This window comes from Limanda limanda, chromosome 13 (assembly GCF_963576545.1).
Source record: "Limanda limanda chromosome 13, fLimLim1.1, whole genome shotgun sequence".
NCBI lineage: Eukaryota > Metazoa > Chordata > Actinopteri > Pleuronectiformes > Pleuronectidae > Limanda > Limanda limanda.
This window is the reverse complement of record NC_083648.1, coordinates 16161204-16173485: the sequence shown is the minus strand read 5'-3', so window position 1 is coordinate 16173485 and position 12282 is coordinate 16161204. Positions and strand designations below refer to the sequence as shown.

Genomic DNA, 12282 nt, shown 5'->3' with positions numbered 1-12282 from the left:
AGTAACATGCACCGTCCCAGTCTGGCTGCACTGGTGTCTTAGAGAGAGAGAGAGAGAGAGAGATGGATTTAGGTTTATGTGGCAGTCCTTGTTTCTGATTGATTTACTATGTCTGAGGCCACAGGTTAGAGCTGTATATCTGGATCTTTCTGTGCATGTTTGTGTGTGTGTGTGTGTGTGTGTGTGTATTTGGTGTATGGGGGATCTTAATATAGCCACAGTTATCCAGGAAGGAGGAATGCCCTGCATGCCAGTGACCATATTTGAACAGTGTGTCTGCTGCAGGCCGACTGCACTGACTGCAAACCGTAACTTACACACACTCACCTCCCCTCCATCCTGTGTGTGTGTGTGTGTGTTCCTGCTCTGTACTGTAGTTCCACTGGACCACCACTACCGGGCAATGTAATACCTTGTCTAGTAGTGACAGAGGGGCTTCGACTTTTCCTGACTCACGGGGAGCAAACTTCTCTCTCTCTCTTTTCCAGCACTTTCTGCTCTCTTCCCTCTGGCAATCTCTCGTGCTGACTGACAACATCCACTCGGACCCTGCCGAGGAAACTACTCCACTTCTCTTTATTCATCATCCTTCACTCTCTCCATACTGATCCGTGAATTGTATATATATTTATATACTTTTGGAGCAGCAGCAGCTGAGGGCTTGAGCTTCTGGGCTCTCTCTCTGTGCGTTTGTGTGTATGTGTGAGTGCATGTGTGTGTGAGTCAGTATGCCATGTCGTCCCCTGGCTCGTCGTTTGTGCAGATAAAGCATGAGGACCTGCGCTTCTATGAGAACTGTGGAGGAGGCAGCTTTGGGAGCGTCTATAGAGCCCTGTGGATTTCTCAGGACAAGGAGGTGGCCGTGAAGAAGCTCCTGAAGATTGACAAAGAGGTGAGGGACACACACACACACAAACACACACACACATACACATTCACACACAATATGAATATCAACATCACTGCTCTTATCATGAATCAGTTTCCACTAATTTCCCAGGTTCTCTTTGAACCCGTACACCCTCAGGCCTCCTCCTCCTCCTCCCCTGCCTGTCTGCCGTTGAACAAGTGTTTATCTTAAACATACCACTCTTTGTCTCATCCCACCTCCTCCTGCTCTTTTGTGGATGGAGCACTTTTATTTATGCGAGGGCGAGGTGTGTGGTCACCTGGGGGGGGGGGGCCTGAATACCTGGCAGGCCGGGTGATTCTCTGTGGAGTGCGTGCCCCTCGATGGCGATCCAAACAAAATTTCCTCCCATGTTATTAATACTGAGGTGGTGGTGGAGTGGTGGAGCAAGTTCACAGGCCGGTGTCAGGAGGATTAAGGGCGTCCTGTGGGTGAATCGATCATGTTACAGTTACTCTTGTGGCAGCAGGTTTCAGAAGGGATTGAAAATTATTGAATATATTCACTTGTATATATATATATATATATATATATATATATATATATATATTTCTGTGTGGTGCACATGGAGGGACGACATAACGTTTTGTTTTTCGTCTGATTTATTTCTCTCTCGCTCACATCCTCACACAAACACATGCAGGGTTGGCAGGCGTGTTAAACTGTGTGTGTGCACTTTTAATGTAAATACAGACTGATGGATCAGGGGAGAAACTGTCTGTTCGATGCCACACCGCTTTTAAACACACTCACCTCACATGTTTTGTCTGATTTATTTACACAAACAGCAGTGGAAAAAGAATTCATGTATTTATTTAAGTTTGAATAGATACACAGCACAATATTTACTCAATTAAAATTGAAGTTAAATGTTTAAGGTGCAGAAGTATCAAAATGTAAAAGTGCACTTTATGCAAAATGTGTAATATTATTGGATTATTAATAAGGATCTATTATAGTAAGAAATATCTTGTTCATCTCATTTGAAGTGCAGTATTATAAACAATAACACAAAAACATAATCGATTTATAAATTATCATGATTTTTATGTTAACTCTGAAAAGTATGTAGCCAGATTTGAAGTGTAAATTTAGAACTCTGAAATGTTGTGGAGCAAAAGTATAAAGTAGCTTCAAATGTAAGATAAGATCGGGATGATTCGATGCTGAGGATATTCACCAGTCAAAGCAGAAGATAGTTAAAAGAACAAGTGAAAGTATAAAAAAGAATAAAAACAGGCAATAAAACATAAAAAATATAGAGATAAGTACATGAAGTAGACCCTCCACTACAGACAAAATATTATGAACCAAATAAAAGTGCTGTGGCACAGGATGATGCACAATTAGCTTTGCATGACACAGTATATTTATAAGTGCACTGACTTAACTGATATGTATGTACCTATGTATATATCAACAGACTGATACAAAATATATTGACAGGTATAGTATACAATATATATATGAAATGTATATAGGTTTAAAATACCTTAAAATAGTACTGAAATGAAGTGTTTGTGTGCTTCAAGGTTACTTTCCACTTCTGTATTCACAGATATTAAACTGTACATACACACAAACTGATGTTTGTACACTGATGAAATACACGTGGAAGAAATGGTAAACAAACAAAATTGCTCTTTGGAAGAAAAACAATTTATTCAGAAACAATTGTCGTTGTCTTAATGTGACATAACATGTATGTTATGTTAAGCAGCACTTTTCATATTCCACATATCTAGAGGTTATGACCTGGAGTATTTGCCGCTCAGATGTTTTATCGCGGCAGCGTGAACGTTCTTTGTTTGGAGACTCTAACCCGTTGTCTGACAGAGGCTCAGACAACTGCTCCACGTCCAACACGCGCCATCAGAATCTAGTTTACACGTTTAGGTTTCCAGGTCTTAAAGGTCGTTACCAGTGTCAGATATTAGGAAACCAAAGTTGTCTGCTAATAAAGTTGTGAATATGCCTCTGCCTCTCTTTCTCCTGTCTCCTCGTCCAGGCCGAGATTCTCAGTGTCCTGAGTCATAAGAACATCATTCAGTTTTATGGAGCTGTGCTGGAATCTCCCAACTATGGCATTGTCACAGGTCAGAACCCGTCTGTATGTGTGTGTCTGAGTGTGTGTGTGTGTGTGTGTGTGTATGTGTGACCCATACATCCTTTCAAATGTTTTCACAAGGACGTACAATCTGAACATATGGTTGTTAAATCTCTGTCTTCATTGAGGACAGAGGTTATCTTCTGAAATTGTTATCCGTAGGCTTAATGCCTAACGTAAATAATTAACATGGGGTCGGGCCAGACTGTTCTTTCCTGTAAAACTAGGGTTAGGGTTAGTGTGTGTGTGTGTATAACTATATTAGTTTGTATTTGATCCTTGACGGGCCACTTACACACACACGTTAGCACATGCTCAGATGACCGAGCAGTGTTTGTGTATGTGTTTTGAAGTATGGGTGTATACTCTAATGGCTGGTTGGTGCTGTGTTGCCTGGCAGGACATTTGTAACTGAGACCAGCATGTTTGGATGTGGTAGTAAGCCTGGACAAAGTCATATGGTTACGACACATCACCGACACACAGCTGCAAACCCGTCTAGGTGTTGATGCAGTTGAATGTAGAAGTACAAAGCTTAACGAAATACAAAGATAGACAAAAATAAAAAAGTACAGTTACTATAAATGACAGGAGGAACATTTTCATCCCAGTGAAATTGTAAATTGTAACATTAAGTCATTTAAAAGTAAGATTTTTCCCTTTTCTACTCACTGATCGACACAGGCCTTTCATTGGACTGTTTCCTCTCCAAAATAATCTACGTATACATCATAAACTGTTTATAAAGTATGACGATGCTTCTCCACTTCCTCCCACGATCCAAAAATGAAACCAAATATCCCAGATACAAACGCCGCCATCTTACACATTTGGCACCAGAGTCTCAAGTCAGTCTCACCTGTCAATCATGATTCTTCACTCTGTTTTTAAAGCTTTTAATAACCAATTAAAAACAAACTTGCTGGAAAATGAACAGTTGGTGAAACATCAATGGGATATGAACTACCTGAAATGACTGAAAACGTAAAGACTTTCTTGTTTCTTCCATGTCCCATCTGCAAACATGGAGGCAGCAGAATTTACAATATGGTGCAGTCAGTCCCTAGGTGGCAATCGAAACACTTTAGCTTGACTTTTGGGGGCGTCGTCATGGCATCCATTTATTTACATACATGTTTATTACATTCATCGACCAGACAAAACTATTTAAATGCAAACACAAAATCTCAAATCTTGAATGAAAAAGAAACAGAAAGAGGATTTTCTTATATAATCTGCTCCTCTTTCACGTTAACTAACAAAGCAAATAATTCAATAAAATTAAAAATGCATCTTTATAATTATGTATTCTCATTCACTATAATATCCTTAGTATAATAAATTCTGCACTTCAGAAAAATGGCCCAACAGGTAAAAGTGAAGCACCGAAGCTGTGTTATCTGCTGGAGCGGCACCATTGTTTATACATTTATTCTTTGAATAGATCATCACCTTTACTTATTCACACACATCTATACCTATCTATGCTGCACTTTTCCATCACACATCATTAACACTGATGGAACAGTTTAGGGTTCAGTGTCGTGCACAAAGACCAGAGGATCCCACCTTGTTAGTGGTTCCCGCTCTTCCTCCTGAACCACAGCCGCCCATGAAAGTGTGTTTGTGAATCGGAAAAGCTTTCAATAACTGTTCTCTGATAATAACCTCTGTTTCTGTGTGCGCTTACAGAATATGCCAGTGGGGGGTCTCTGTACGAGTACCTCTCCAGTGAGCAGAGCGAGGAGATGGACATGGAGCAGATCATGACATGGGCCATACAGATAGCCAAAGGTACAGCTGAGGGAATAAGACAAAGTAAATGTCCTTATGTCAGGCTTTTATCTCCTGGTGTCAAAAGTCCAGCAGCTTAGAGGTTATTAATCAGCTTTTAACTTTATTTCTAATAAGTGTCTCTACATTTTGTAATTCACTGCAACAAGCTAAATAATAAATAAATGAATTAAATAAACAATGTAAAATTATACACAAAGCCAAAGTATTTCAGCAAATGTATGTGCTTTGGCCTCTTAGAAATAAGATTTTCACACTGAAGTAAAATATAATAATAGATAAGTTAGCAAATTAAGCCTTTGCCGATTAAGTTAGTAGATAGAAATTTACAGTTGTGATGAGTTTTAAGGTAATTGAAAAGATGTAAGTCAAAAACAGCATCTGTTACTGTAACAGTTGGATTTAATTGACAAAAAGCAACTTGAAAGCTGAGACCAAAATATGCAAGTTTGACATTTAACCATCAAACTACTGCCAAATCTTATCACCACAAAATAAATGTTAAATTATGAACCCGCTAACATAATAAACTTTGTCTTTCCTTCAGGGATACATTACCTCCACGCAGAAGCTCCAGTCAAAGTCATTCACAGAGACCTCAAGTCACGGAACGGTCACATTTACATCTTTTTTAACCTCTAAACATGAGATCATTGTGTCATCTGTCTGTTGTACAATAATGTCCCATGGATTTGACTGGATTCTCTCTTTACAGTGGTGATGACAGGAGACAAAGACCTGAAGGTTTGTTACGATGATTTTATTCATGGAAACTTATCACCAAATACCAGTAATGTTCTGCACAATCTTTGACTTATTGCACATATTTTCATATTGAGCATCATTTGATAATTTATTTACTTTTATATATTTATATATAGTTATTGTATATTTGTATATTGCCTTTTTACTTGATGCTCATATACTTTAAGTTTCTGTCCATATCTTTCCCTCTGGTTTTATGCATCAGTGCCGGTGAAAGCCAGAGGCCGGAGGCATTATGTTTTTGGGGTTGTCCGTCCGTCACATTCCCCTGAACACGTTATCTCAAGAATGAATTAAGGGAATTCCTTCAAATTTGGTACAAATATTAACTTGGACTGAAGGAGGAACTGATAAGATTTGCGTGGTTAAAGTTAACTCTGACTTCACAAAGCATGTTTTCTGCCTTGTGAATGTTATATCTCTGGAACGCCTTGAGGAAAGTCTTTTGTTATCCAAAGGTCAAGGTCACAGTGGCCTCATGATGTAACTTTATGCTTTTTTTTAACATGATATCTTACGATCAGCTTGAGGGAAGCTCTTCACATGTTGTACAAACGTTCACTTGGACTCAAAGATGAACTGTAAGTTTTTGGTCATGTGACCGTGCGTTGTTTTGAACAAAATATATCAGGACTGCCTGGAAGTAGTTTCATTGCATCTGGTACGATTCACTTGGACTCACTGATTAACTGAACCGATTTCGTTGGTCAAGGGTCAGAGGTCACGGTGGCCTCAAAAAAGCTCAGAAAAGTCATTTCTTCGCCGATTAATCGGTTCTCACTTGGACTCAAAGATAAAGTGACAACGTTTTAGTGGTCAAGTGTCAAAGGTCACAGTACCCTTATATAAATCTGGGGGGGGAAGTATGTCGAAATATGTACACAGAAACTACACTTTTTGGCAGAGGCATTCAACTGCAGCATGGTAGTTCTAGTCTGTTAAGAATAAAAACAACAAAGCAAATTCCTTGGATGTTGAAAATCTACTTGGCAGTAAATCTGGTCCTGAATGGGATTTATTCAGTTACTGCTCTTATTCTTACTTGTCCTAAGTGTTTTGTCCTCTCTGTTGGAATTTCAGATTTGTGATTTCGGGGCCTCTAAGTTCCTCACCCACACCACCCACATGACCGTGGTGGGCACGTTCCCCTGGATGGCTCCTGAGGTCATTCAGAGCCTGCCTGTGTCCGAGACCTGCGACACCTACTCCTACGGCGTGGTGAGTGCTCCTTAAATGTTTTTTTTGTAAGGCCGGAAATCAAACTTCTCTACTCAGACGTCATTAAAACGTATTAAAGGAAACGAACAAAGAAACCCTATATGTGGCTCAAAGTGCTGGTGTGTGTATGAATGAACCAACACAGTCTGCTCTGTGATCAGGTGCTGTGGGAGATGCTGACTCGGGAGGTTCCTTTCAAAGGCTTCGAAGGGCTGCAGGTTGCATGGCTGGTGGTGGAAAAACAAGAGGTAACACACACACACATCCAGTCTCACACACAGACAAGGCAGACAGACGCACACAAACACACAAAGGGAGCCCACCTTTCTGAAAACCCTGCGAGCGCGTAGACCCACCAGAGCTGGGGAAGGCCGGGGGAACAATGCGATGCTCTCATGGTTTCCACTGTGAGGCTGGTGAGGCTGAGGCTGGGTATTTTTAGGCCTGATGTCAGTTTTCTGCTCTTGTAAGGCCTGGATACACAGCAGTGGAGCTCGGCCAGATCCCCCCACCCCCAGGCTAAAGCCTTTACGAGAGAGAGAGAGAGAGTAAAGGAGATATTGAAGGAAGAAGAAAGGCTGCAGCCATAGGTTTGATTCACAAGGTTTATGGCTAGTGGGGGATGATGGTTTTGTACATTGCATGTGTTTCAGTTATTGACGCGCCCGAATCCCCTCCGACAGCCACACACACCCTCACATCGCAGGGCCAAAAAACAACTCTGAGAACATGAATCCTGCATAGCTGCTGGCTAATCTCCAAAATACTCTCCCTAAATAACTCACTGTCTCTCACCCTCTCTTTCCCTCTCCCAGTCTCCCTCTGATTTTCCCCTTCACTGTGATGCCTCTTCCTGACCCTCCGACTTGCCCTCTCTCCACTCGCGGGATGTGATATTTTAGGATTAATCCCCACAGAAAACTGTTTCCATTTGCACTGAGGGGCTGTCTGGCCTCATTCAGACCTGTAGCGATAGTCATGGGATCTCAGTGCAGGGACAGGATCTCAGTGGCCTGTTGCTGAAGTTTACAATTTTACCAAAAGATGAGACACTTTTATTCTCTTCTATTTTAAATTCAAAATCTGATCAATGTTAAACACATTTTAATGATAAAAAAACATAAAGCATGTTTGAAACAGTCTCAAGGTCATATAATGTTTTTGTTGTTGTTGTTGTCCCCGGAGTAGTGTTAAAGGCCCTGAAACCATTTGTTTTTACATGAAAAAAACATTTCCTTACAATCTCAGAAAAGTCCAGATTATTCTATATTAGACGTTTCTGTACATGTCGTTTTGTGAAACTATGCTCTTATCACTGGTTTGAAGTGTGTGGGGCACATTGAGTTTCCTCTCAGCACCGAATTTAGCAACATCTTCAACATTGTGAGATAAGGGGTCCACAGTTTTTCCACGGTGATCATGGATCTAAAGTCAGGCACATTTAGGGAACCTATATCTATGAGTGTGTGAAATGTGGTGCAGCTATACAAGCCTTACTGAACTATTTTAGTTCAAAATGAGTTAGAAGCTGTGCGGGTATTTTCTTGTGTTTCCAAACACAACATTTGATTATCTTGATTAAAACACCTAAGTAGTTAAACCACAATAGCAGCCTTCATCACCATATTAAGTTGCCATGAAATCTGGTGCAGATCCTCATGCAGCATGCTGATTTAGCACAAAGTGTCACTGCGGCCTCATGGAACAGCAACCAGGACTGATTTACTTTTTAGTTTAAAATAAATACTTTAAGTAAACACAGGCTTTAAAAGTGTGTTTTTTTTTATATAAAAGAAGTTGGTCAGGTATGTGTAAAAAGTGAACTTGTGTATGTGTGTCTGCATATCCAGAGACTGACCATCCCCACCTGCTGTCCTGCAAGTTTTGCTGAGCTGATGAGGAAATGTTGGCAAGCAGATCCAAAGGTGAGATATAGGAGGATACAAAGATTATCTTACAGAAAATCAAAGAATAGCTCGCTTGTATAAAGATATTAAAAAATAGCATAACGTCTAGTTATTTGGACCTGTGTGCATGCATGTTCCTGCAGGAGCGTCCGCAGTTTAAGCAGATGCTGGTAACCCTGGAGGCCATGGCCAACGACAGCAGATTACCGGACCAGTGTAATTCCTTTTTACATAACAAGGACCAGTGGAGGTACACAAAAACCCAACACACACACAGACATATGCTTGCAGACATACAAAATGAAGCAGTGATTGTGTATGAGAACGAGGCATCATCTCTAATTTCCAAGTTCAATAGAATCCCTGCATGCATACACACTTATACACAGCTCTGTGGAGTCTAAAGCTCAGGGGAGAAGCTGAATGTGTGACCCTGTGCTCTACTTCAGTCTATAATAAGCTCTCTGGAAAGTGTTCCTGAAAGAGATTCCTCTACTCCACTCTGCCCTCGCTCCGCCACAGGCAGAACAACAGGCGACAGAGAGGGAGGGAGAGAGAGGCAGAGGACAAACTGAGTGTGAACCCAAGAAGAGGAGAGAGGGTTCAGGGAGGAACAGAAATGTATTGGGTCTGTGTGAAATCTAAAACATGGAGAATAGAGGGGGGCGAACAAGAGTGGACAGATGACAGGGGGGAGACAGGGGGGGGTAAAGAGAGAGAGAGCAAGAGAGAGGGGCGGTGGATGGAGCAGAGGAGAGAAGGTGAGAGATTCTGTGCATATTTAGCATGAGTACAGCGAGGCAATCAATTCTCAGTGAAGTTTTGGGTACGGGTGGAAAAGCTTGGACAAGAAGAGGGGGAGGAGGAGGTGAGGAGGAGGAGGGGGGGTTGAGGGACAGTGAGGGAGGTGAAGGGGCGGGATAAATGAAGAGGGAGGGATGGCTGGAACATAGGAGGAGGTATGGCTGCGTGTCAAATCTCTCATCTATATTTAGGTGCTGTGTGAGATCTGATTGTGTTTGTGAATGCAAACTCTTACACAAGCGCACTGACTCCACCAGTGACCTCCTGTGGCAATAGACAGCACTGCAGTCAAATATTATTCACCTGGTGCCATGTAACTTCTTAAACAAATAATACTGTATTCGGCAGGAAAAGTCAAGTTATTATGTCACACTTATTGCACTGAACACAGCATGTGATGGATTTTCTCAGATCAAACATTTCTTATGCAGTTTTGTTGTTAAATAATAATGAATGTCGCCCCATAGTGGATTCAGTTATCATAAGAGTGGGTTTGAAAAATAGGTTTATCTGGAAACAGTAAATGAAGAGAGTAAATAATTAATAAGGAAGAACTTAGAGGGAATGAAGGAAGGAATGAAGCAAGGAAGTAAGTAAGGGAGTTAGGAAGTAAGGACAGAATGAATAGGAAGTAAGGAAGGAATAAAGTAAGGAAAATAAGGCTGAACAAATTAAGTAAGGATGGAATTAAGTAAGGAGCTAAGTGAGGAAGTAAGTTAGGAAGTAAGAAAGGGATGAAGTAAAGAAGGAAGGAAGGAAGTGAATCTGTAAGGAGAATATTCCATTGTTTTGAGGTCACAAGAATGAAAGAACGATCACTTTTAGTTTTTTATCAGGGACATGGCTACGGCCGTTAAGTTCTGATCAGACCTGAGTGACCTTCTGTCTCTGTACGGATGGAAGAGATCAGCGATGTAAGCAGGGACATTACCATGCAGTGCTTTATATGTGAAAACAATTATCTTAAATTGAATTTGAAATTGGGAAGTCAGTGTGAGCATTTCAATAAAGTACATAATTAAATAATACAGTTGCCTTTAGGCAGAACATGCACCCAGCAGCTCATTGATATTCTGTCTGTGCTCTACCTGTAAATACCACAGGTGTGAAATTGAGTCGACCTTGGAACGCCTTCGCAAGCTGGAGAGGGAACTTTACTCCAAAGAGAAGGAGCTGGAGGAGCGGGAGAGGAGGCTCCGACTGTGGGAGGAGCGGCTGATGGAGAGGTCCAACATGACGCCCAGTCCCAACTCCTTACTCATGGAGCGCTCCAACATCTCACCAGTGAGTAAATCAGAGGAAGGAAGTATATGTAGAGTCATACAATAGCTTTTTATGATCTTGACCGTCCTCTCCTTCTCCTCCTTCACCTGACTAACAGTTCTTCACCCCCATGTCCATCGGCTCCTCTGGTTCCTTCTTCCGCTCGCACTCTCAGGACTCCAACAATACAGGGGTCAGCAGTGCCGGGGTCAGCAGTGCTGGGGTCAGCAGTACCGGGGTCAGCAGCCTCCTCCGAACCCTCAGCAACGGAGACACAGAGAGGGGGAGCAGTGCTGGGGTGGAGAGGGGGATGGGCTCACTCGACAGCGGGAGGCTACACGCCATGCTCAGGGGGTTACAGGGGAGGTTCGGAGAGGAGGTGGACGAGGAAGATGAAGGGACTCTGCAGGAGAAAGGCTGGGGGCAGAGGGAGAGACAGGATAGTGGGAGTCTGGACGGAGGAAGAGTGCAGGTGACGCTGCGCAGCTTCCCAGGTGGCGTGGTGGAGAGGGAGGAGAGGACCTGGGAGGAGGGGGACAGGGAGAGAGGGGGCATGCAGAGGAGCAGGGTGACGACCATAGTCCGAGGATACTCGGGTGGGTTTGGAGAGGCAGAAGGGGAGAGGGAGAGAGAGAAGGAGACAGAGAAGGAGAAGGAGGGAGTCTGGGAGATAGAACAACTCAATGAGAGAGGGATGGAGGGAGAGATGAAGATTGAAGGACGGCTCCCAACCATGTTCAAGGGTCTCCACGGGGGTCTGGGGGGCTTGGGGGACATGCTCACCTTAGACATGGATGACATGGGGGACATGGAGGGACTGGGGGACATGGACATGAACATGGACATGAACATGAACATGAACATGGGGGACCTGGGGGTGAAGGTGGTGGGTCAAGGAGTCAGGAGTGAGCTGGGGGTCAGGGGTCGCAGGAGTGACGTGGGAGTAGTCCAGGGCGTCAGGAGGGGGGACCTCAGCGAGGCCATCGGCCAAAAGATCAGGGGCGAGGTGGGTGTCCGCGGCCACTCGGGGGTGCAGGTGAGCATGCGGTCTTCGTCCAATCAGAACTCTGTGAAGAGCTGCAGCGTGCGGCACGGAACCAAGATTAACATGGCTACTGCAGCCATGGACATGATGGAGCTCGACTGGTCTGACAGTGACTAGGACAAACACACACAAACACACACACACACACACACAAATAGACACACAAAAACACGGAGGCCAAACTAGAATGATTTTGATTTGTCAGCACATACAGTATCTGAGCTACAGTATGTGCACTAGATTCTCCAGTTGAAAACAACTGGTACACACACATTTCTATTGTTAGATTTTTTTTATTGAATGGATGAATACTACACCCATGTGTACTGTGAAGTGTGAAGGAGCAAAAAGACAATTCAACGTTGTCTTGTAAAGTTGACGGAATGATTTCACCAGTGTAACTGAATGTGCTATTAGAACTGATGCATAACATACTGTAAGAGGTTCAAGTGTGACTGACTAACACACT

The 12282-nt window shown here is 42.8% G+C and overlaps 1 protein-coding gene across 1 annotated transcript; it reads left to right on the top strand.

Moving 5' to 3' along the window:
- Nucleotides 1-730: 730 nt before the first annotated feature.
- Nucleotides 731-11995, top strand: LOC133017519 (mitogen-activated protein kinase kinase kinase 20). Its single transcript, XM_061083625.1, has 12 exons — nucleotides 731-892; nucleotides 2919-3006; nucleotides 4710-4811; nucleotides 5359-5424; nucleotides 5527-5555; nucleotides 6657-6794; nucleotides 6956-7042; nucleotides 8645-8719; nucleotides 8845-8951; nucleotides 10609-10789; nucleotides 10887-11240; nucleotides 11511-11995. The coding sequence occupies exons 1-12, from the start codon at nucleotides 734-736 to the stop codon at nucleotides 11928-11930; spliced, it is 1806 nt and encodes a 601-aa protein (XP_060939608.1). The 5' UTR covers nucleotides 731-733; the 3' UTR covers nucleotides 11931-11995.
- The last annotated feature ends 287 nt before the right edge of the window (nucleotides 11996-12282 follow it).